The following is a 26,232-nucleotide window of genomic DNA, read 5'->3' as shown; positions in this document are numbered from 1 at the left end:
CCTAGGTTAAATACATTGTTAGGAAGATTTATTCTAATATACCCCACTTATAGCCACAGTGAAAAAGAAAACAATTCCCTAAAGGAATTATAAAGGATTCCACGGAAATGCTAGCATTTCAGCCAAACTTAGCTCATGGAATATAGAGTTAAAAGGCATTTGCCTCCTAGCGATAGCCTTCCTGTTGATTCATAAGATGCAAATGAAATGTTAATGTTTAAACCAAGTGGGAGAAACTACTTATTTTGAGAGAAAAAAAATATAGGATAAGAGTTCTACTCTAGAATATTGTTAATGTAAGAAGAACTGGACGAACAGTACAAGCAGGCTTTTGAGAAAAATTACAGCTGAAGATGGGGCTTAATAGTTTAGAACACTAAAAGATAAATACTTTTAAAAATCAGTGTGTGTGTGTATGTGTGTGTGTTGCGAGTCTCCAGTCTCGCTGGTAACTCGCAGTCTTCTGATGAAAGTGCAGTATGTAACGATTACTAGTTGGCATCCTCTACTGGAGACTAGTCTCACAGAAGGGTGACCCTGTGATGTACGAAAGGCTATTTAATGCCCTAGTGAAGTGCTTCAGGGACCAAGATTTTATTATTCTTTGGTGATGAGAGTTGTGATCCTGCATCCCTGATTTAGAGCCACTTAGGGCTCCGACAGCTCCACCCCGGTGTTCTAGAGGAAAGTATCCCTTCATGCTCTCCGCCTGATTTGAAAGCGACACAGCTTCCGATGTTCCGCCTGGGAGGTGGTTCAATCTTTAGAAATTAATTGCCTGAGAAGCCTGTCCATCTGCAGGAGTGCCTGGCTTTCGAGAACAGACCAAGACGGACTTGGCTTTTAATCTGAAATAATTTGATAATCTTCTGTCTGTAACTTAAAATCACCGCTTAACTCAAAGTAAAAAAGTGACAAGCTTTCTAGAGGGCTTTTGTAGACATTGGGAAAATCCGTATGACGAAGTACGGTTTAGAAATTCCGGATTTAATTCCCCCCGGGAAAAACAAATATCTTCTGTTTGGTATCGGGCAGTCGACTCACGTGGTCTTTCTTTAAAACAAAGTCTATGCCAGCCGGGGGTGAGGGAAGTGGTGGGAGTGAGCAGGGGGAGCAGAGAGATTCGAAAAGTACAGGAGGAACCATTCCTGTACAGGGACTGCCCCTGCCAACCAGTAGCTATTCCTGTTAACTCCCAGGAAGCAAGTTTCCACCTTTGCCACTTCCTCCTGCCCTTTCCTTTTCCCTTTACTACGGCTCTTGGACCCAAGGTTCGCTCCCCACCGCCACCGCCCTGCCCCACTATTGTCTTTACAGGACAGAAGGCTGCAGCAGCACGGCGGAGAAAAATCCCTGAGGAATGAGTCAGTGAGATGGGCGTATGGGTGGAGGAAGAGGGCAGTCGATTTTTAAACCTCAGCGAGGGTGGGTGGGCCGTTGGAAGCCAGAGGCCTTATCACTACGGCGCCGCAACATCACAGAAAGTGTTAGTCCCAGGGCTCTCCCGGGCGCGCGCGGCTCCTGTGCTTCCTCCTTATTGGCGGACCTGGACCTGGGGGCGGAGCCGCGGTGAAACCCCGCCCACCCGGGCGCCAGGACAGGGCACACGGTTCTCCCCGATCCCGGAGCTGGGCTCAGGGCTCGGACTCAGTCCTGCAGCGCCTCTAGGCTGCGGATCCTTGCTTCAACCACCTGCTCTGCGCCGCGTCCGGGGAAGTGGGGAGGAGACCGGAGGGAGGGAGGAGGCGGGGAGAGGAGGAAAGAGGCAGCTTACACACGCCTTCCAGTCCCTCTACTCAGAGCAGCCCGGAGACCGCTGCCGCCGCTGCCGCTGCCGCTGCCACTGCTACCACCGCTGCCACCTGAGGAGACCCGCCGCCCCCCGTTGCTGCCTCCTGCGAGTCCTTCTTAGCACCCGGCGTTTCATGCACATTGCCACTGCCATTATTATTATCATTCCAAGACAAGGAAAATAAAAGAAGATACCAGCGAAAAGAACCGCTTACACCTTTCCGATTTACTCAAGTGTCTCCTGGAAAGAGAGGGTCGTTGTCCCCGGAGGAGCAGCCGAAGGGCCAGTGGGCTGGTGTTGAGCGGGAGGGAGGAGGAGTTGGGGGCATTGCGTGGTGGAAAGTTGCGTGCGGCAGAGACCCGAAGGTGCAGCGCCACAGCCCAGGGGACGGTGTGTCTGGGAGAAGACGCTGCCCCTGCGTCGGGACCCGCCAGCGCGCGGGCACCGCGGGGCCCGGGACGACGCCCCCTCCTGCGGCGTGGACTCCGTCAGTGGCCCTCCAAGAAGGAGGAAGAATATGGAATCCAAGGGGGCCAGCTCCTGCCGTCTGCTCTTCTGCCTCTTGATCTCCGCCACCGTCCTCAGGCCAGGTGAGCAAGGGCCTGGGAGCAGCCCCAGACAGACGTGGGCCTGGAGCAGTTTCCTAGGTCCCCGTCCCAGCCTCGGACCCCCGAGGCAGTGCGCCTAGGCGCGTGGATGAGGTAAGGGGACCTCTGTCCCGGCACAGAGCTGTCCCCGGGCTCGGTCACCTGTGCCGCACGTTTGGGCTTGGCTGGTTGGCTCAAGTTTGGGCATAAAGCTGGGGAAACTGGGTGAATCTCCAAGAACTTGGTGCTCCGGGGTTGTGGCTGCAGGGGCCCGTGGGCAGGATTCGCCTGACGCTCTCCGCTTGTCCCTGCGACTCCCAGCTAGGCGGTGGACTCTTGCCCTCTGACAGTTCCTCCTGTCTCTGGGTATCCAAGTCCACGTCACTGCGCCCCGAGCAGTTTTTCTTTCGCTTAGCTCTGGGATGAAATAACTGCCGGCACTTTTTCGTGATAAATCCCCTTGTAACTTCCCCTTGGTGAGCTGAGGAAGGGGTGGGAGGGGTACAGAAGGAGAGGACTTTATCACCCCCTCCCCCACACGCCCACCTTGAGAAACCTACTGATGCTTAAAATCTTGGTTTCAACGTTCCCCTCTCCGGTCCCAGTCCATTGTCTGGGCGGGTGGTGAGTGTAAGGGTGACCGCAGGCAGATAACACAGCCTGAACAGGAATTAGTAGCTAGGTCTGGGAGACACCTCAGTGAGACGCTTGTGAATTTCCAGGACCTGCTCATAGAACCTCAGTTCTCAGTTCTGTACTGAGTCTTAGAAGAGAGAGAGATAGAGGGGGGCGAAAGGGCAAAATTCCCAACAACTAAAATATCTCGCGGGAAATCCCTTTCCACACCCTCGGGGACGTCCCCTGGCTTTGGTATCCTCAGACCCGCCTGGCAGCTGACACAAGTTGTTCCTAACAGGGTATTCTGTGCGCTTACAGTTGCCTGACAGAGCAGCAGGTTCCTTTGCTCCCCTAAACTGAAAATTTAGGGGATTTTTTTTCTTTGAAGTTTTTATTTCTATCCCTGCGTAGACAGTTGCCAGTTAAACTCCTACTTCCTGGTATTTTGGCCTGTTTGTTCTTAGCTTTTTCTTTAGTTTTTATCAGAGAAAAACCTCACTTCCGTTTATCCGTGCACATCCCTTCAGCTGTCGGCAAGCTCAGGTCACAGAAGAGGTTTGAAAGCCTCTGAATCTCTCTCAGGAACTGGCGGGGAGAGGGGTTTGGGGGCCAGAGCCTGTGGAAGAGATTACAAGTGTCTGTGAGCTGCTGCTGCTGCCGTTGCTGTGTGTGTGGGCGGGATGAGTGCCCTCTCCAGATCTCTTTATTAAAGTTACATTTCTGGGTGAGGTAATGAGCTCACCTGATGTTTCTGAGGCTGAAGGAAAAAAAAAAAAAGGCGTCTGCGTTCTCTGACAAATCTCGGGCTCTGGGGCGGGGACTGTGAAACCATAGTTCAACCGGATTTAAAGCAGGTGTCCTAGTGTAACAACGCTGGGGAGGTAGATGGAAAGGCGAGACCCCCCTTGGGCCTGGCACAGTGTGGATTTCACTTTTTCGAGATTCCACTGTCCGATGGAGAAAAGGACACTTTGGAGCCAGGGAATGAGTCAAGAAGGGAGGACAAGGGTGATGTCGGTTTGTAAGATGCAAACGTCCACACGCCCAGAGTTGGTTTTCCGATTAACCCTCTCGATACTTGGAGAATGTAATCTCACCTACGCCCACACCCCTGACCCACACGCACATACCCAGTTTCCTTTTCTGTGCCGTCACAGGCGGGCCACGTCGCAGGATAGGTTTTTTTTACACATTTAACTGCTAAAGGGGGGAAAGTTCCGCTTTCAGACCTCCTGCGCGGTGATTCTTTTGGCGCCACAGGCTCGTGTGTCCAGGGGCCACGGAGCTGCGCGCTTTCGGCGAGCGGCTAGCCCCGGCTCACCGCAGCCAGCCAGCGTGAATCTGAGGATCCGATGCCCTGGACCCTCAGATCCGTGGTTTCTGTGAATTACCGAGCTGGCGTTGCCGAAATTCTCATTGCAGTATCAGTGTGTTTTAAAAGGAAAGGTTACAGCACTAAAGGCGCCGTGTCCACACTGGGGAAGCAAGTCTTGGACAGTGAGTGCGCCTCCTTCGGAGCCCTCTGCATAGCAGAGCCGGGTGGGGGTGCGGTGCCAATAGCTGGGTTTATTTGAGGGGTAACTGACTTCCCCGCCGGCCACCCTTCATTTCCGGAGCAGTTTTAATAGTGTATGTCCAGTTGTAGAGGTCAAAAACTCGAGTTTGTGAAACTGCTTCCCCGGGTCTTTTGGCCTGTAGTCGCTACATAGTCATTGATATATTTCAGGCGTGCCACGTTACCTGTTTTGAAAGGAGAGGAAAACGAAAACTGAATTCAGAGATGAAAGCAATGTAGTGTGTGTTCAGCATCCGAGGTAGCAATAATCTCATTATTCTTGTAGAAAGAGCGTCAGCCTGTGGTGACATTTTGTATTGCTTTAAAAAAAAAAAAAAAAGCTTTTCTGGATTATTTACAACAAGGAGGTGGGGCGCTGCAGTTAACTCTTCTCTTGGGTCATCTGTGTGAATCCCTCTATGGAATTTTTCATAACTACTCACTGACATAAGATTCATCCTAAGACATGAGCACACATAAAGCTTTCTTCAGTGGGATATTATGTTTGAAACATATCAATTGATCTCAAAAGGACTTGGGAAAGCATCAACTCAAATAATGTCCTTTCAAAGACTATTGATGTAGGACTACTAAAATTGATTAATTTAAAAACTGAAAACTGTTTAATAGCCAATATATATTATTTTTTTCTTAAGGATTTATTTAATCCAATAGCAATTTACAATTTAATGAAGTATTATTTGCAGTAAATTGCTTTTCTAGGCTTTCTTCAGGACATCTACCTTCAGGCACTTAAGCAAGTCATTTAACCTTTTTAGGCTTCAGTTTTCTCATATAAAACAAAAAGACAGACTAAAGACCTACTCTCTGAAATGCCTCCCAGCTCAAAAACTCTTTGTTTCTGAAGTCTTAAGGTAAAAAACCAATTTAGGCAGGCACGGTCATTTTTCAACACTATTTTTCTAAGGATCTCAGTCTAGACAAAATTCATATAAATTGTATTACTAGAGAAGTATCAGTGGACCCCAATTTCTAATTTCCTTTTTTTTCCTACCTTTAAAAATTCATGATAACATCTATGCTTACTCTTCCCAGCCTTAGTAGGGGGAAAAAAAAGTGTGAAGGAGAGAAATTAGCTTTCCACTCTCCTGGGAAAAGAGGATCCCAAAGCAGGAAAGGATAGTAGGCCTCAGAAAGCCCTGCTAGTGTAACCCATCCCTCCTGCAAGCCTGCCCCTTTTTAAACTGCACACATAGTACCTAGAATGAGATATAAATGATGGTTTATGCTTAAATGTTCATGTTACAAAGCCTCATATTGTACATCCTAAAGTTGCTCAACAGAGAAGTTGATTTGCAACATGGTTGTAAATGCAAGACAGAAGGAAATAGAAAGTACTAATACTTTTCTCTTGTTTTAAAACTTGTAGAAATCCAAAATATCTTGTCTTACCAGATTCCAAACCTTTTCTGACTTTGTAGAAATCTCAAACTACCTTATCTTTTTTAATAGACATTCAGATGAAAATACATGTCTACCGTTGACTTATCAAAAAGAAGAAAATTAATAAAAACCTATTTTAATAGTCTTGTGTTATTAGAAAAATTTTATATTGTAGTCAGTATTCATGTGTTCAGTTTTTAACTATGTCATGTAAGAATGTTGTGACCTTGGGAAAATTATTTTTCTGCTCTTTTTCATTTCCCATCTGTGAATTTTCTTTCTGTGCAATGCATGGTTCTGATTGAGATTAGAATTCCCTTGCTCAGCATTTCAAATTTTTTAAGTAAAATATGCTATATTAATTAAGACTTTTATTATATTGTTAATAGAATAACACTCTTTATTCCACTTAATTATCACTTTTATCATTTTATTAAAATAATGGAAATATGTTTTTTTTCTCTCTCTCTTTTTTCTTTTTCTCTCTCAAATTTTCATGCCACTAACCATGGGCCTCTGTAAAACTTAGTACCACCTAAGTTGTCAGTATTACTTGGTGTCAGATGACAGCAGTTTGTCAGATAGTATTTTAAATGCTTTATAATCACCATGTTTTACATTTCCAAGCACACTTTTTTCTGTTCTGGCCATTTATTTAGAATAAAACACCATCAAAGAGTTCTGGCTCCCTAAAGGTATTTGCTCAAGTAGACACATGCAATTTACAGCCCAGATATGCAGAAGATCCACTTAGGTATAGCTATGATAGAAGAGCATCTCTCTGTCTCAATGTATACATAGAAACTTAAATGTAATTTCTCACTAGGTGTTATTGTTATTCTTCATTGTTAAGTTTTCACAAACGCTCATCTCGTTTCTTACACATTATGTGTGTGACACATGTATGTGACATATGAAGAATGAAATAACTTACTGGAATACTAAATAATGGTTTCTTGGGAATGGTGGGTCATAACATTTATTTGGTTATTACTTTTGGATTTCAGCTTAGTTTATTTTCAATAAGAAATGGAAAAATCCATTTATACTTTTGATTACTTTTTTTATTAGGGTAGAATTTTCCTTTCCTTGTGGAGAGTAAATTCAAGACTAAAATAGATATTCTATATTCAGGAAGAGGATATTGCAGGCTATTTGGTAAGGTTAAATCCTACAATTATTACAGTCTCCCTATAGTACATAAGACATTACCATATTTTTGGAGTTACTGATATTTTCATGCAGCCAATTTCTCTGCTTAAATAATAAATTTTACATTCTCTTTTCTCCCTTATTATTGAATGGAATACCTTATATATTTCAGATAGGCCTAGTTCCAAATGTGCTGTGGTATTCAGTAATTGTTTTATGCTAACCTATTATCATAGCCCATTATTGTAGTCTATGTTCCAAGAATGAAATTAGCTTTTAATGCTTCCTCTCTTACTTATCCAGTCAGTTCTCAATTATCCATTCAAATGAAGGGGGAATCAGAGTTGTGCACAATCCAAAACAGCTTCTAACCAAAGGCTTACTTAATTTGACTTGCGTTGAGGTACTTCAGTGAACATGTCTATACTTGTCTGGTCTAAGAATTCATAGTACTTCAACACAATGAAACTAAACTGCTGGGGAACAGGCTAATCAGAAATTAGACAGCTGTCCAACTTCTCTGATTTGCTTCTCTATTACTGTTATTATTATTGTTTTAGCTCTTTTCTGTATCACTTAAGGAACTGATGGAAAATCTTGGCCCAAGTAAGACGAAAAACAACTATGAGATGAAACTAAACCTTTGCAATCTTTTCAAATCATATAAATATTATAGACTCTTGATGTTCATTCACAGGAAAACATACTATGATCATGGCAATTGCTGTAGTCTTCTGGCCTTTGCTCAATGACACTTCCATTATGAATAATTTGTTTAGCTCTGCAAAATCACATTTCAAGTTTTAGAAAAATTTTAACCTCACCTGGCCCTTTTTCTGAAGCAAGTTTTTTATTGCATCATATGAGTTTCCATGAATAAATGAATAATAAAGCAATACCCTTTTCATGATATGAGTTGGGTTGGCAGCCAGGTAGATTGACTCCCCAGTAGGATATTCACACACCTGCTTTTAGAAAAAAAAGTTGCTGCTTATAATGGATTATGGGGCTACTGTACACAGTGAAAACAAGTAATATCAAATCCATAAATGTTAGGAAGATTGGAATTTGTAATAAAAAAGACTTTATTTTTGATTACTTTAACTTACTATGAAGCTCTAACCAGAAAAGTTAACTGAATTTGTAGAGTAAGATATCAACCAGCATTCCAATGCAATGTTTTCTTGAGGGAGATAAATCTCAAATATACTTTCACCTTAGAAATTGATGTAAGTAGATTTTTATCCTCTCCATCTGTATAGTTTTAGAGAGTCTAGGTTGCCTTATTTGAACTGTGAATGGAAAAAAAAAAAAAAAACCTTTCCTGTACTTACTTGCCTTTGGTGCAGAATCAACATTAGAATGTTGATAACGACTAAAATGAGTCTTAACTTTTCCCTTTTCCTTTTCCCTGTACTTGTCGTTGCTGTAGCTTTTACCACATTGTATTATGATATTAGTGACTTTTTTTCAGTTGAACATACATTTTTTGAATACCAAATATTATCTTTGTCTATGTATCCTCAAGTCTAGTCAAGAACTTGACACCTAGAAGCTGCTTCACGTTTTTTTTTTTTTTTTTTTTTGCATTAAATAGAGTAGAAGCAATGCATCTGTGGAGAATTAAACTCCATATGGCAGCACCTGACATTCATGGATTACTAGGAAATTTTCTCAAGAAGTTTAGGAGTTGGGGATATAATACCCTCACTGAGAATTGAATTGGAAAATAAAACCATCATGAAAGAACAGAGTGGGACAGGCCATCAAGACCTGATGGCACTTTGGTAGTATTAATGAAAAACAAAAAGAAAAGAACATGTATATTAGTTAAGGACCTGTGATTAAGGATGGAAACGGCTTTGGTTATTGGAGAAACAGAAAAAGTAGAGGAGTTGGGCCAAATATGGTTATTGAAGGTATTATACTTAATGAATCCAAACACTTTCTTTTATGGTGAAAGTAAGTGGCCCCTCTAACTGGCAGACATGACTTGCCCAGTCTCCGTAACAGGTATAGCTTTTTTGTTGAGAGAGATAAAACTCATTATTAAGAACCTAATTCTGGGACCAGGCTCAGTGGCTCATACCTATAATCCTAGCACTTTGGGAGGCTGAGGCGGGTAGATCACCTGAGGCCAAGAGTTCGAGACTGACGAGCCTGGCCAACATGGTGTAACTCCGTCTCTCTCTCTCTCTCTTTTTTTTTTAAGAACCTAATGCTCTGAATATTCAAGTCATATAGTAAACTTTCCCATGCTGGGATTTCATGGTCACTAAGAAATCTTCTAATTATACTGTGAGGTTTAGTTTTTTTTTTTTTTTTTTTTTGAGACGGTGTCTCGCTCTTGTTGCCCAGGCTGGAGTGCAATGGTACGATCTCTGCTCACTGCAACCTCTGCCTCCCGAGTTCAAGTGATTCTCCTCCCTCAGCCTTCCAAGTAGCTGGAATTACAGGTGCCCACCACGATGCCCGGTTAATTTTTTGTATTTTTAGTAGAGACTGCATTTCGCCGTGTTGGCCAGGCTGGTCACGAACTCCTGGCCTCAGGTGATCCACCTACCACGGCTTCCCAAAGTGCTGGGATTACAGGTGTGAGCCACCACACCTGGCCCAATGTAACATCTTATATAGCCAATTTACAGTCAGAGGATGCACTAGCTGGAAGGGAAGCATTATATTTCCTTGGCAATAACTGCTCTTATGTATACCAATAAGCTGGTTTATGAGATTGTCTAGTGAGAATCCATTCCTAAAAGATGGGAAGATGTTTGGTAAGCAGCCAAAAGAAGTTTCTAAGGTTTCAGGGTCGAAACCTACACATTGAACCCTTCCAAATTCAGCTTGTTTGAGGTACAATCAGCTAACCATTCCCCAGGTGACACCTATGGTGTCATTTGTTGTCAACTTCTGTGTTACCTACTATAGACATTTATTTTCTTTCTTTTGTATCTTTTGGTGCTGTCTTGCTTAATAGGCACATTCTTAGTAGGTTGACTATTCATACATCTTGGTGTACCCAAGACCGTCCTGGTTTATGCCTCGTGTGCTGGTACAATTATTAATGGCATCCTTTTTCATTTTCAGAAGTGCATTTTGGATAACATATTATACAGGCTCCACAGTAATTTGTAACTTGTCTGTCTATATGTCTTGGAGTACTTCACTGTAATAAATGCACTCTTCATCCTAACCAAGTATATATTTTTAACCCATTTAAATTTAATTATCAGCTACAGTGAAATATCATTAATGGGTTATAGTCCCCTTTCATGTCAGGTATAAGAAAGAAAGATGATGTGAGTTTGTAGCCTCTAGAATTCCAGAATGTTGTAGATATGAAACATTAAAGATCCCGTGGTTTGGAATGGAAGCTAAGGTGACCTCAGATGCCAAGGGAATAATTTTGTTTGAAATTCACCTGGGAGCTACACTTAGCTACGGGGTTATTTAGGGAAGAACTATTTCAGTATGAGTTTGAATTCTTTTTGCAGCAAATTGTACAATTTCCATTCTGTTCTTCTGTGAGATTTCTCAGTAATCACACTACCAATTTGGTTCTTGAAAAAAATCAGGGATGTTGAAGGAAGTCCCAGCGTTCTTCTGTGCATGTAAACTAAGTGGTATCAGTCAGAAAAAGTGACCTGATGTGGCAGCCAACAGTATGGCTAGGACACAGTTGTAGTCAAGGGTGTGACAACAGCAAAGACATTTATTGCAGAAACTTTGACCTTGCATTAACAATTTTCGCCTTCTAGATCCTTGGGCAAAACATATGACCTTTTGAGAGGCTCAAGCAGTGTTGAATAAGAATACTGTCACTTAGGGTTAAAACCTTAACTCTCCCCAGAGTTAAATTATGGAAAGTTCAGTGCGTGTGAGTGTGTGTGTGTTGGGGGTTGGAGGGAGAAATAAAGACAGAGAGACAGAGAGAGAGAGAGAGAATGAATTCTGAAGGATTAGAGGCATGCAATTTATTGTCACAAGTTAAAATATGGTAAAAGAAGGGTTGTTGGAAAAATGAGAATGTTCTTTTGATGATCGTTTTTTTTAGCCCCCCATTTGAGAGCTGAAATAAATGAAACCACAGGTTAAGAGATTACCTGAAATCCAGTAACAAATGAACCACAATTCCTAGTGACATGTTTTCAGTTTCATTTGTGCCTAGACTCATAGATTAAAGGTTTTGACCTGTAAAGAACCTAAAAATTACTTAACTACTTGACTAAGGTTACATTGTTGGCCAATCCAGAATTAAAACTCATGTCAATTCATCATTCAGCATATATAACAGCTTCCAACAAATATTAATGGAGTGCTCAATATGTACTATACATTGTGCTTGGGGACATGGAAATAAACTAATTACATTCAAGATCCTATCAGTCCAAGATGTTATGTTCTCTCAGGAAAACAGATATCAATTAATTAACTTTATAACTATTTGCTAGAAATTTTGGTAAATATCACAAGAACAAATGAATAGCATTTTACAACAAAGTGGCCAGATCTAGTCTGGGGTTTAGGAGAAGCTGAGAAAAAGGTCTTACAGGAAGTGATATCTGACCTATGTGCTGAGGAATAATCTAGCAAAGGATGTGGGCTGAGGAAATAACATGATTGAGAATGCTAAGGTGGTAAGAAACATGGTTTCTAACTCCTGGAGTTGAAAATGTGCCTATCCCTTTTCAGGACAACTAAAGAAGTTTTGAAGGTTGAGGCAAAAACCAAGGATTTCTTGAAGTTATTCAAGTACTTTCCCGTAATCTCCCTAATTGAGTTGCCAGTTGTGGGATCTAGAAGAGGATTTCTTTGTCTTAGTGAAATATTCACATATTAGTAAATATTTGTATGTATACCTCCCTACTTTAAAAAAAAAAAGTGGAAACATACAATATACATCATTTTGTACCTTTCCTTTTTCACTTAGCAGTACATTTGGAGATTAAAAATTTGTCTCACAGCAGCACATGTAGCTCTACCTCATTTTAAAAATGGGTGTATTGGATTTTATTATACTATCATCATTAATTTAACCATTTCACAAGTTCCTGGAAGTTTAAGTTGTTTCCAATTTTTTGTTATTACAAACAAGAGCAGTGAACATCCTAATACGTGTTATTGTCCATATAAGCAATTGATGTCAATTGTTGGTAAAATGTCTTGGAAGTGAAATTACTGAGTCAAAGAATATGTGTTTTTCATTTAGAAAGAAATTCTAAAATTACTGTTCAAAGAGTACACATCTTTAAAAAAACATCCCCCAAAAAGTAAGAGAATGCCTCTTTCTTAAACTCTCTTCATAAATCTGTAGTATTATATTCCTCTTTTTAACCAGTATAATCAGTTGATTTTCATTTACTTAAAGCTTATTGGAAAAGTTAGAATTATAGGAGTAGTAGGCATACAAACTCACATACAAGGCCAAAGCTGTATTGGTGCCTAACTTTATTATATATGAGATTGGGCCAAAAATGGGAAAAGACAGTATTTACCATGAATTTTTATTATTGTTCTTTCCACATAAGATTGTTAACTTTTAGAACATAAACTGTGTAATTACAAGCCATCACTTCTTCCATTTTGTAAGATTCATACTCTGTACAATCAGGATTAAGAGGCAGCCACATTTGAGTCATAAGTATATTCAGTACCAGTTTTCAACACAAAGAAATGGTTTCTAAATATTTGTATTAGTCCGTTGTAGGTACAGTATACATTGTATGGGTGGTCTGACTAAGGCCACTTTGTAAACCCTGTATAATAGTCATTACTAAACACACTTCTGTTATTTTTAAGTAAATCATATTTCGAACAATTCTTCCAACAAGTTTAAGGCTTAAGTAAATCATCTTTTGAACAATGCCTCCAACAAAGCTTGTCAGAATTTTTTATAAGCTGATAAAAAGTACAATATTTTACAAATATTTTTTTAAAAATCAGTGCCATTAAATATTTTTCAGTCTGTAATTTTTTAACCCATTAAGGAAAGTAGGAATAAAATCTATTTTAGTCACTTTTATATAGAAAACAGCAGTATGTATATGATTTTGCTGAAACCATATGGTATATGCTGAAAGTAATATTTTAAAATAAATGATAAATATTCATAATGGCGGTAATGTTTGTATGCGCATACTGTAATTTCATGAATAAAGCAATTTCTGCCTGGTATTTAGTTTTAGATGTTCAAATTTGGGGCACTTATACTTTTTTCTGCAAGCATGTTCCCTACCTGGTGATAGGTATGACACTTTCTAAGAAGAATGTTTATGGTAATTATAAGGTATAGGTTTTATATTTTTGCAGAGATGCTCATGGGGCTACGTATGAATAACGGTTTTGATGTCAGATCTAAGAGTAAAATGTAATATATATTTGGATTTACTCCATTACACAAATCCCTATATTCCACCCAGCCTCAATGGATGCTTGCCTAGTTCTCAAATATTTTTTTTTTTTAGAAATGCTTGTTTAGTATAAGATTAAATAGCTTCTCTTATCATACTAGAATGGTAAATACGTATCTGTTCATTAAAACAAAACCTTTATCCCCTCAGCTGTTTTCCTCTTTGCTGTTAGAAAATGTCTCCTTTCTAAAAGAAATTATAAAATAGTAAAAAAGGAGTAGGGTTTCAGGGTATGGTTTGGAGGTTATAATTTTCTAGAATCCATCCGAAGTGTTTGGTTGAAAATGATTTGAACTGCTTGACAAATGCTTGTTTAGTATAAGATTAAATAGCTTCTCTTATCATACTAGAATGGCAAATACCTATCTGTTTATTAAAACAAAACCTTTCTCCACCCAGATGGTTTCATCTGATTTGATGGTAGACAGTATGGCCGTATCTCCATGGTATTAGAAGACCTATTCTCTGCTTGCTCTTCATGAACTCTCTATGCTCAGAGACTCCAGACTGTCAATGCACAGTATAGATTTCTTTATATAAGAGCTCAAGAGCTTGGGCTATGGATCAGAGCATGAGTTTGCTTTCTAGCTTTTGTCTGTTTTTTCATTTGTTAATTGAGGATAGCAGTATTACCAAGTTCATTTGGTAGGAATATTCAAGAAGGTAATGAGTTTATATTATGTTTATCAGTGCCTGGCACATTGTAGACACCCAACCAAATAATAGTCATTTTGAATCACATTTTTCAGTAACATCATAATGTTAGTTAATCACATCAGAAAAACTTGTGAAATACTTCATTGTACTGATTGAGAAACATTTCAGTTCCATCTGAATATATTTTGGGCTTCCATAACAAAACTGGAAAGTATATTTTATTAGAATGTTTCATAATCTCAACGAATGTCAAGTAACCTTTCAGTTTTACCATCTCAGGAAAAACAAAAGAACATAATTGAAAATTATAGCTTTAAAATGTAATTTTCCCCAAACAAAAAATAAAAATGAAAAAAAGTGTTAAAATTATAAAGACATATGTAATGTGCTATATTATTCTCAGAAATTGACATTATTATATGTGTTTCCGTAATCTGAAAATATTAGACCTTAGAAAGAAAAATTTCTGATTGTTATCATGCAGTCATTTTGATAATAAAATTATGATTTTAAATACATTATTTCTCAAGTATAATTCAATAGAGGGAGCTCCACTACTTTCCTTTTATGAGCACTGTAGGATGCTTCCATTTATTATGATTTTTCCAATGACCTCTAATTTAATAGTGAACATTATTAAAAACCTATAATTTTAATATTAAAGATATTTTGGAAATTGAATAGTATCCTCTTTCTATTCATATAATTCAAAAAATGCTTCTACAATAATAAGTGTTTTAAAGCCCTAGTTCTTAGTTGTTTGTACTTTTTGCATAATAAATCACTAGACATGATTGAAGTAGGTATACTCTTGAGAAGCATACTTTAATATACCAAGGCATCAAAAGAGAACAAAGTTTATTTCTAATGATAAAATAATGCATGTTTTCATGTTAATTTTGTGGTAGCTATTTAGTTAAAACTGTTACATATTTGAATAGTAGAGGAAATCTTTTAAAATTACTCTGCCTAGATTTTTAACCAAATGGTTACAGATTTCCACATGGAAATGGTCTATACTCACACATGGAAATGGTCTTCTTTCTTTTTTATTTTCTTATATATTCCCTTGATTTAGATAACCCCAAATTGTATTTTCAAGCTAAATTGATATTCATCATCTTATCTATTATTACTTTACCTTTTAATTTTGTTATGATGAAAGAAGTTGTTGGGTTGATATTGTTCAAAAATTTATAATTTTTTTCACAAATCCACTAATGTGGTTAAAAAATTTAAATGGTTTCAATTTTATAAAACATCTCCTAGGATGTTTCTTCATAAGGGAGTTATTATCCACTCTGTATATGACCCTGTCAATTCATTTACCTTTTATGAGGTTCGTTTTTCTCATGGAAGTATTGTACCACGTGATTTCTTCACAGCTCAAAAATTCTAAGATCCACAACTATACTTTGATTTAGAAGAAGAATATGCACACACACTTGTATGTTTGAATCAGTGTTGAGCAATAATTTTACCTGAAGTCTAATTAAGAAAAAAAATTCAATGATGAGCCTCATTTTTAAATTTGAAATGGAAACGATTTTATTACATTCTATAGAATATTGTATAATATCACACATTAGACCTCCTAGTTTATTACTAAAATTTTATCAGTAAACGAAATGATCCAGTTCTCTGGCATATTTAAGAATTGCCAACATAGAAACAGATTTAAAACATCTCATATTGCAATTAGATTATCTGTCATGATGGTCATACTGGAAAGGGAGCTTTGTGATAAAGGCCTCTGGGTTCTTCATCACAGTTTTAACAAATCACGATTTAAAATACTTTTTAAAGTAAGTGCCCATTTTATTGTGCTTACTTTCCGTTATAGATTAGAGTTTGAGAATATGGTATCTGTAGCCAAATCGTATAGTTTTGAAACCTGTGTCTCCCTTCTCCAATTTCCCAGTTGGGTGGCATTGGGGAAGTTGCTTAAACCCTTTCCTGTACTAATCTATGCAATGGAATAACAGCACCTATCTTGTAGGATTGCTGTGAAAGTTAAATGAATTAATACACATAAAGTTCATTAAACAGTGTGGTTGTCAATAGTGAGCTCTTAAGAGGTGTTAATATTATTCAAGTGTTTAAATAAATTAAATCTCAGTTAATCTTTCCCACTTCCCCAAAATACGATTATACACCCAACTGATTCACATAGATATTACATATAAAGAAAAGAAGCCACAGGTTCAGAATTATAAAATTGTCAGCTGTAGCTCCTCTCCACTCTACCTCTCTTTCTACTCAAAAAATAGAATACGAATGAGAGTGATGTCATGTTATTTATTGGGCATAACCTTGAATCTACTCACTCTATAAAACAAATACGCCATTCACAAACTCCAAGACTTTATCCATTAATTGTTAGTATCATATTCATTGTATCATCATTCCCATCTGATAATGAAACATCATTGCATTGCAATCCTGAGGTTGAAATATAAGTTTAAATGTGAATTTGAAGCTAAAAATGAGACGCTTTGCAGCCTATAGTTTACAGTGTCTAAAAGCAATTGTTTTACGTCGTTAGTGTAAGTATACACTAGGCCATAGGTAACTTAGGAGTATAAAAGTGAGTATGCTCGAAAGACATTTATGTAGACTCTGTAGATTCAGAATCTATACAAGAGTAAAATAGAGTCCAGTGATCATATTTTAAGAAACCAAAAAAAGTAAACATAGTCTAATGTATTTCTCAAACTTGTTTAGTCCCTTCTAATCTTTTCTCCCCTCTGCCATCAGAGTGACATAAGATGTGAATCGACTCTTCTAACTGCTCTGCGTCAGATACTTCAGACACTTCCCAATATAGTCAGGGTAAAATAGTAACTTTTTAGTATAGCATTTAAAATTTTTCTTACATTTCTCAGAACAATTTTTCTTGGAATTCCATGTGCTAGCCATATTTCTAAATGTGCCATGCCCTTCATGCTTCCTGGATGGGTTGTTATTCACGTCTCTGTCTTATTCAAGAACTCCCTTTCCTTCACACCCTCTCCAATCACCCTCTCTTTGCCTGAATAACTTGTATCCCTATTCTTCAGAACAGAGTTTATATGCCATCTCCTCCAGAAACTCTTCCCTGATCTCTCTAAGGTGCCTGTCCTCTGGAGTTCCAGAGTTCATTTCATTTATTGCCTATTTATTCTTGTCCCTCTCCCTTAGTGGATTTTTATGTTCCCGGAGGCAGGAGGTGTGTCTACTTAATCTTTTTTCTACACAGTGTCTACTGATATATAGTGCATTTTCAGTACATACATGATGATTAAATAAATGCATTAGTGAAAGTTGGATTTCTTAGTCTACTGATACATAGTACATTCTCAGTACATACATGACAACTGAATAAAGGCATTAGTCAAAATTACATTTCTTAATTATTAATGAAGCCTATTTTAAACAACATATAATATTGTATGAATAAGAAATATCTACACTGAGAAAATTGTTCAATTTCTTTTAAAAATTGAGGGAGTGACAACTCTCCTAAAATATGGTCCTAAAAAGAATTTGCCTTGTTCTACCCATGCTATGCAAATTGAGTGTTAAAACAAGTGGAATAAAGTTAGATTTCTCCCGGGTGCCAATCCAAGTTAACATAAGTACTCTTCTTGAGTTTCCATAGATATTGAACATAGTCTGTTCATTATATGTGAGATCATCCTGAGAATTATATAAATTTATTTAAACTAATTTACTTAAAAAACTGTAGGTTTGTGAAGATACTAAAACTACTTTTTCTCCCACGGGGTAATTGTAGACATACATTCAAAATAAAAGTGAATGAATGATAATACTGGTTCTTCTATTTTTAATTAGTAGATTAAACCTTTGGATTAGGGCATTTCTCATAATCTAGCAGAAATAATATAGGAAAGACTTCATAAGCAGATTGATCAGTCAATGCAGGCAGTATTTAATATATTTGTACCACTGAAAATACATCTGTACTGTGGACCGTGTCTTGAATACTGTTAAGAGTAAAATATTAGAGAAAATTTGGAGAAATCTGGTATTATTTTTACAAAACTATTGACTATTGAAAGAGAACTTTAAAATTCAGTCACTAACTTAACAAAATTATATAAATTCAAATGATGTTTCATTTGTACTGAAAAATAAACCTCGTGCTCTTGAAACTAACATATCATTTTAAGAAATAGGTCTTTACTGATAAAAACAGTGCAGAATTGGATTTATCACAGATCTCATTATTCAATGGTATTTGATAGCTGAAAACTTAATAGTTTTAAGTCTGGTGTCTCTGCTCTGGACAAAATAATCTTAAATTCTTATAATCTTTCAACTGAAGCCCTTTTTTATAAGCTTTGTTTTATTTCCTTACTTTACTTTTGATCCTTCCCTGTCCTTCAGAATTTTAACTTCTATATCATGGTTTTACTCTGCCAATTCCCATATCACCTTTCCAGTTTACCTTGTTAGTAAATTTTTACTTCTTTGGTCTCTGAGGCAAGCTGCCTTCTGAATTCTTGCCCAGAAATTCTAAGACTTTTCTAATATATTATTTAAAATACTTGTCCAGATAAACCAATATAAATACAACACATTATCACTGATAACTCTCGTTTATTAAATACCTGCTGTTCTCCATGTAAAATAGTACTTTACAAAAGAATGGCTAATATATTTGTAAACCAATTTTAAGTTTAAAAACGGTGACCCTTTTTAATTTTTTAAATTATAAATTGTAATCTTACTTTCACCCTTTTAAATATAGGACTTTGAATGCAGTGTAGTTTATGTATCAAAAGGTAGCCAGAGCAAAGGCATTATCAAATAAAACCAAGTAAGCAAGATTTTCTCTTTGTTGAAATATATAAACCTAGTTGGGCCCTATCAGTGATCAGTTAAGATTCTGGATTAATCAAAGAGGCAACGTGACAATTTAAAAAAAAAATAATCTTTTCTGTTACTTGAAAAAATGTCATCCATTTCTAAAACAAATACTGTCTGTCTGGTCCTGGATTCTTGGCATGTAATCTAGGCTTCACATTCATGATGTTGTCACCCAACAAAATAATCTTTCCACAAACATATACAAATATATAGAGTTCTCAATTTTCCATGGAAATAGAATCTAGAGTTAATGTGGTGAAATAATTTTCATCATTAACAAGCCTTATTTTTGTATATGTAAATAGGATTAGATTGAAAAGACAAGTTTTATAATAAAAGATGTGATTCCAGTAAAAGAGAGTATTCTGTAAAAGCTGGAGGACAAATGAAGCTTAAAGGAGCAGCTTGTACTGAAAGAAACGGGGAGAGGAATGAGTGGACCTCTCTTCAGAGAGGAAAGAAAGATAAGATGAAAAGCCAGCATGAAAAGGAACTTCCTGTTTAAAATTACAGCCAACTGTTTATGTGGACCAGTAGCATCATGATGTAAAATAAATTTTCTTTACTGCTTTGCCGTGACACTTAATTGGTAATACATTCTAGTAAGCCCAAATTTGAATCTCTGCTCAATAACTAACATTCAGTTAATTTCTTATTTTGAAGTGGGAAGAGCAATGGCTGGAAAGAAACTTCCTACAGAGAAATTCTGATGCAAGGATGTCTTGAAATCCAGAGCATTTTTGTCCAAATTTAACAATGTTTGTCAAATTTTACAACAGCAGATGTGAATTTATGGTTCTTTATTAAATTTTAGGAATTCGGAATTGTATTCATCTCCTTAATTCTATAATGAAACTAAAGCTCAGTTAAATAGTCTAAAGAATATTACTTAATAGTACAATTATATAAATATGCCATGCACATGTTGACTTTCAACTGAGTGCATCTGAATATATTCATATCTGTGGTGGGTGCTGAAGACTTGTCTATATAGGTTCAGTTCCATAACTGAACCAGTGAGAATCTAGAAAAACAGTGTTTTCAAAACTACTCCCTCGTGGGCGAATGGAGCACATACTATTGAATGATCTACTCTAAACTTAGGCATTGATGGGCCTGAAGTAAGACTTGGGCATTGAGCTTCTGCTTCTCTTCACCCGAAGAGTTGACCTTCCAAGACTATAGAGGAAGTTAAAATTAAGAAATGAGTATAACAGAGACACAAGTAGGTGACTTCTCAAATTCTGAAAAGGGAAGTTTGGGTAAACAAATCTGAAGAAAGAAGAAATTAATATTAGAAAAGCCGAATTAGGAAGACAGAAGTGAATCAGTAAAATGTCTTTTGTTAGAACAGGTGCCTCTACATCTGTTTTGAATCAACTGCACAATGGTTTATGCATGGGCCAACTGAATAGAAATACTCAAGGCCAGCATAAATGGATTTGGTTCTAGTTACAGATTTCTTTGTTTTGTTTTGTTTTCAAAAATAGAGCCCAATTAAATCCATTCTCATTGGCTGTAGACATTACCCAAAATGCCTAATTTGTGCAAGATGTTTCTCTATACCCTACCTTCCTATCCCTATTCCCCATGGGTCCCCAGCATTAGACCCTGCTTCCTGAAGTCTAGACTTGGGCTTGTCATTATACCACAGTAAACATATATATGTAATTGTTTCCTTAGTGAATTGAAGGTTTTTTCATTTAAAATTAAATTTGTGTGGAAAGTATATTCTTTCCCATCAAGTTAGGTGTATTTAAAAGAAGTATACATGTTTAGATGCAAAGCGCTAATTCAGGAAAGACCAGATAACGAGTATCATTATATTCCTTTTCCAAGCACACTCCCCAGTGTTTGGAATGTTATTCTTTTGATCTTAACTCTTTCATCTGAAAGCACCCATCAAAGGTAGCATGAGCAAATTACTCAATAAACATTATTTTTCCAATAGTTTCAGTCTCACCCTACGTAAAATTATAGTGAATGTTAGTGATAGTTCAAATTGACAAATTTTCAGTTTGCCTCTTCCTTTTACCCCAGGTCCTTCTCCAATCCGAGAAATTTTGAGATTTTTTCCACAAGATAAATCTTTAGAGTAACTGAGGACTAATTCTATGTTCCACAGCAGTATGTAGTAGTCTCACAGGCTGAGCTTCCAAATGAGGTTGCTGCTACAGGGAAGGGCAGGCGGACATACAAATAAAATAAGTAATCCTTCCCACCCTCACACACACACTCACACACACACAATCAAGAAACCATCAAACAAAGCTCAGAAACATTTCAAACATAAGATCATCTTTTACTTTACTTTTTGTTGTTTGTTTACTTTGCCTTCTGGAAATATTGCACACTCTATTAGCTTTTTCTCTTTAGATGTTTGAAGGATACAGAAGATACTAACTTTTAAAAAAAAATAACATTGACTCTCACAGCAGAACCTGTCTGTACTTGTTCACTACACACCTACATTGTTAAATATAGTTGCTTCACATACAATACAATAAGAAAGAATTTAAGAAAACAGATTCTATGTAAATAGTCTGCTTCACTAACTCTATTATTTAGTGATTAAATGGAAAAATATTTAGTAATGAACGTTGGTTCATCACTGTTGAATCAGTAATGGTTACCAGGATCATTGTCAAGTTAATAATTGAGACCAGGAACTTCCTTCTAGCTGAGGGCTTTTAGTAGTGATCAGTGGTAGAGCGATGTGAAAGGCTGGAGAAGGAAACAGGAGACCCAGTCCTACCTTTACCAGCAGCCCTGAGATTTTGGTTAATCACTTCATATTTCTGTTCTGCTTCTTTGCTTGTACAATGACGACATTAGGTTACAACTGAGTGGGCTCCCTTCCATGTGATTGTGAGACTTTATTCTACTGCCAAATAAAAATGATGCTTGCATTATCTCTTTTTTAAAAATTTGCTCTTTTTTGTTCTCATCAGTATCCATAATAAAGCACTAAGCATATGACATTTTGCAGATTGAGATTTCCCAGTCACCGTGTACCATCAATAAAATAATTGAGACATAGGAATAAAAATGCATGACAGTATAAGCAAGCAGTAACAGACTGTGGAAAATATAAAGACAGAAAGTACATACTCTCCTCTGCTTAACACTGAACAAACTTTTCAGGAGAGTATAATGTTATATTTATAATATAGAGAAATTAGATTTGGTTCAGAGAAAAAAAATGATTAAACCTATAGAATACAGTTATTGTAAAGAAGGGAAAAGACCTTGTGAAGGAAAAGGTAAAAGGTGAATTAATAGCTGTGATGAGAACACTGATCCATGATTCCTCATCTCCGCAGACAACTGTCCCACAACAAAAACAAAACAGCACGCAATTGCTGAAGGAAAAAGCTAGTTCCTCAAATTTGAAATACTACTTTGGAGGAAGACTCAGGAACTTCTACCTCTTATAGTATAGTATTACAAAATGTTATACATATACCATACTCCAAGCAGAGATGTTCTGCTGCCTCTTTAAGCTTAGTTTAGTATAGATAGATGGTAAATTTGATAAATTTAGTAATAAAGGCAACATTTTCCTTATCTGTAATTTAATAGGAATAAACTGTAATTTAAGATTCCTTCTGGTTCAAATTGTTTATGATTTTTTATTTTGGGGATGTTGGACCTGAAGCTTCACTAAATATTTAGTTATAGAAATATTTTTCTAAGAAAACTTACTAGGGTTAAGAAACCAGATATTTCTTTCTTTCAAAAAATATATAATTGGTATATTTTGAACTTAATAATTAGATTCCAAATGATCCTGATCACAACATGTGGATCTTTAGCTCTTGAGGATTCAAAGCCATGAGATTTTGCAGTCACGTTTTAGACAGTAAAGATTGAATGAGTATGTTAAGGATTTTATGAAAGAAAAATGGAAGAAAGAATAATTGAAATAAGTAACTTAAGTGGTGGGCAAGTAAAATCTCTAAGCCAATTTCTTTATCTGTAAAATGAACAGAATAATAGTATTTATATGAATTCTTTGTTGAATGAACAAAGTGAGATAATTTTTGGAAAGTGATGAGCAAAGTGAATGGCAAGTAGAAAAGACTTCAGAAATGTTAGCTATTTATTATTTATACAAGAAAAGTGGAAAATACGGTGTACTAAATATGACAAATATGACACATTCAAATAGAAAAGAGGAAAAAAATTCTGTTATGTAGAAAATTATCCCACTACAATTTTCTTTATCCCTATTTATTAAAAATACAGGGATGAAAGTGAGAAAAAAAAGATATGCAAAACAGTGTGTGGTATGTTTGCTTAAAATGGAATGTGTTTTGAAACACACAAAACCATATACTTACTTGTATGCTCATATATACATAGATTTTTTTTTCCTAAAAAACATACAGGAACCTTAATAATGGGCATCTCTGAAAGGGAGGCTTGCTAATATGAGATAGGAGGGAAGCCTTTGTGTTTTTTAAGTATATACTTTATCTGATTTGAACATTTATAATATGTACCTTATTTTAAAATAAACTACTAGTGCAAAATTAGTATTATTTTTTATTTTTTATATTTAATTTTATTTTAAGTTCCAGGATACATGTGCAGGACGTGCAGATTTGTTACATAGGTAAACGTGTGCCATGGTGATTTGCTGCACCTATCAACCCATCACCTAGGTATTAAGCCCTGCATGCATTAGCTATTTATCCTGATTCTGTCCCTCCCCCTACCCCCTCAACAGGTCTCAGTGTGTGTTGTCCCCCTCCCTGTGTCCATGTGTTCTCATTGTTTGGCTCCCACTTATAAGTGAGAATATGTGGTGTTTGGCTTTCTGTTCCTGCATTACTTTCCTAAGGATAATGGCTTCCCACTTCATCCATGTCCCTGCAAAAGACATTATCTCATTCCTTTTTATGGCTGTATAGTATTCCATTGTATTTATGTAACACATTTTCTTTATCCAGCCTATCACTGATGGGCATTTGGGTTGATTCCATGTCTTTGCTACTGTGAATAGTGCTGCAAGGAACATACCTGTGCATGTATCTTAAATGATTTCTATCCCCATGGGTGTATACCCAGTAATGGGATGGCTGGGTTAAACGGTATTTATGGTTCTAGGTCTGTGAGGAATCACGACACGGTCTTCCACACCATTACACCAACAGTGTAAAAGCATTCCTATTTCTCCACAGCCTTGCCAGCATCTGTTGTTTCTTGATTTTTTAATAATCACCATTCTGACTGGAATGAAATGGTATCTCATTGTGGTTTGATTTGCATTTCTCTAATGATTAGTGATGTTGAGCTTTGTTTTTATATGTTTGTGGCCGCATAAGTGTCTTCTTTTGAGAACTGTCTCTTCATATCCTTTGCCCACTTTTTAATGGGGTTGTTGTTTTTTTTTTTTTCTTGTAAATTTGTTTAAGTTCCTTGCAGACTGACTCTGGATATTAGACATTTTTCAGAAGGATAGATTGCAAAAATTTTCTTCCATTCTGTAGGTTGTCTATTCACTCTGATGATAGTTTCTTTTGCTGTGCAGAAGCTCTTTAGTTTAATTAGATCCCATTTGTCAATTTTTGCTTTTGTTGCAATTGCTATTGATGTTTTGTCATGAAATCTTTGCCCATGCCTATGTCCTGAATGGTATTGCCTAGATTTTCTTCTAGGGTTTTTTGTAGTTTTGGGTTTTACATTTAATACTTTATCATCTTGAGTTAATTTTGTCTAATGTCTAAGGAAGGGGTCCAGTTTTAATTTTCTGCATATGGCTAGCCAGTTTTCCCAGCACCATTTATTAAATAGGGGATACTTTCCTCATTGCTTGTTTTTGTCACGTTTGTCGAAAATCAGATGGTTGTAGATGTGTGGTGTTATTTCTGAGGCCTCTGTTCCGTTCCTTTCATCTATATATCTATTTTGGTACCAGTACAATGCTGTTTTGGTTACTGTAGCCTTGTAGTGTAGTTTGAAGTCAGGTAGCATGACGCCTCCAGCTTTGTTTTGTTGCCTAGGATTGTCTTGGCTATATGGGGTCTTTTTTGGTTCCATATGAAATTTAAAGTAGTTTTTTTTTCTAATTCTGTGAAGAAAGTCAATGGTAGTTTGATGGGAATAGCATTGAATCTATAAATTACTTTGGGCAGTATGGCCATTTTCACAATACTGATTCTTCCTATCCATGAGCATGGAATGTTTTTCTATTTGTTTGTGTTCTCTTTTATTTCCTTGAGAAGTGGTTTGTAGTTGTCCTTGAAAAGGTCTTTCACATCCGTTGTATGTTGTATTCCTAGGTATTTTATTCTCTTTGAAGCAATTGTGAATGGAAGTTCATTCCTGATTTGGCTCGCTGCTTGTCTATTGCTAGTGTATAGGAATACTTCTTATTTTTGCAAATTAATTTTTTATCCTGAGACTTTGCTGAGGTTACTTATCAGCCTCAGGGCTAAGATGATGGAGTTTTCTAGATATAGGATCATGTCGTTTGCAAAGAGAGACAGTTTTACTTCCTCTCTTCCTATTTGAATATCCTTTATTTCTTTCTCTTGCCTGGTTTCCCTGGCCAGAACTTCCAATACTATGTTGAATAGGAGTGGTGAGAGAGGGCATCCTTGTATTGTCTTGGTTTTCAAGGGGAATGCTTCCAGCTTTTACCCTTTTAGTGGGATATTGGCTATGGGTTTGTCATAAATGGCTCTTATTATTTTGAAGTATGTTCCTTCAATGCCTGGTTTATAGAAGGGATGTTGAATTTTATCAAAGATTTTCTCTGCATCTATTGAGATAATTATTGTGTTTTTTTTCTTTAGTTCTGTTTATGTGATGGATTACATTGATTGGTTTATGTATGTTGAACCAGCCTTGCATGTGGGGATGATGCCAACTTGATTGTGGTGGATAAGCTTTTTGATGTGCTGCAGGATCCGGTTTGCCAGTATTTTATTGATGATTTTTGCATCAATGTTCATCAGGGATATTGGCCTGAAGTTTTCCTTTTTGTTTTTGTTGTATTTCTGCCAGGTTTTGGTATCATGATGATGCTGGCCTCACAAAATGAGTTAGGAAGAAGTCCCTCCCTTTCAGTTTTTGGAATAGTTTCAGAAGAAATGGTGTCAGCTCCTGTTTGTACCTTTGGTAGAATTCAGCTGTAAATCCTTCTGGTCCTGGTCTTTTTTTTTTTTTTTTGCTTTT

The 26,232-nt window shown here is 37.1% G+C and overlaps 1 protein-coding gene across 3 annotated transcripts in view; it reads left to right on the top strand.

The window, feature by feature from the left end:
- The first annotated feature begins 1,602 nt into the window (after positions 1 to 1,602).
- ALCAM (activated leukocyte cell adhesion molecule) overlaps positions 1,603 to 26,232 on the top strand; it is a 215,790-nt gene continuing 191,160 nt past the window's right edge. For 2 of the 3 annotated variants that reach the window (XM_011952958.1, XM_011952957.1), the window contains exon 1: positions 1,603 to 2,382. In XM_011952958.1, coding sequence (XP_011808348.1) covers positions 2,310 to 2,382 — 73 coding nt within the window. In that variant the 5' untranslated portion in view covers positions 1,603 to 2,309. Of the gene's footprint in view, positions 2,383 to 4,134; positions 4,495 to 26,232 lie in introns of those variants that run through there. The other variant, XM_011952956.1, reaches the window with a different exon arrangement.

The sequence above is a fragment of the Colobus angolensis genome, unplaced genomic scaffold (assembly GCF_000951035.1).
Source record: "Colobus angolensis palliatus isolate OR3802 unplaced genomic scaffold, Cang.pa_1.0 Scaffold353, whole genome shotgun sequence".
In the NCBI taxonomy this organism is placed as follows: domain Eukaryota; kingdom Metazoa; phylum Chordata; class Mammalia; order Primates; family Cercopithecidae; genus Colobus; species Colobus angolensis.
The sequence above is the reverse complement of the archived record's forward strand: the minus strand, read 5'-3'. Positions and strand labels throughout refer to the sequence as shown.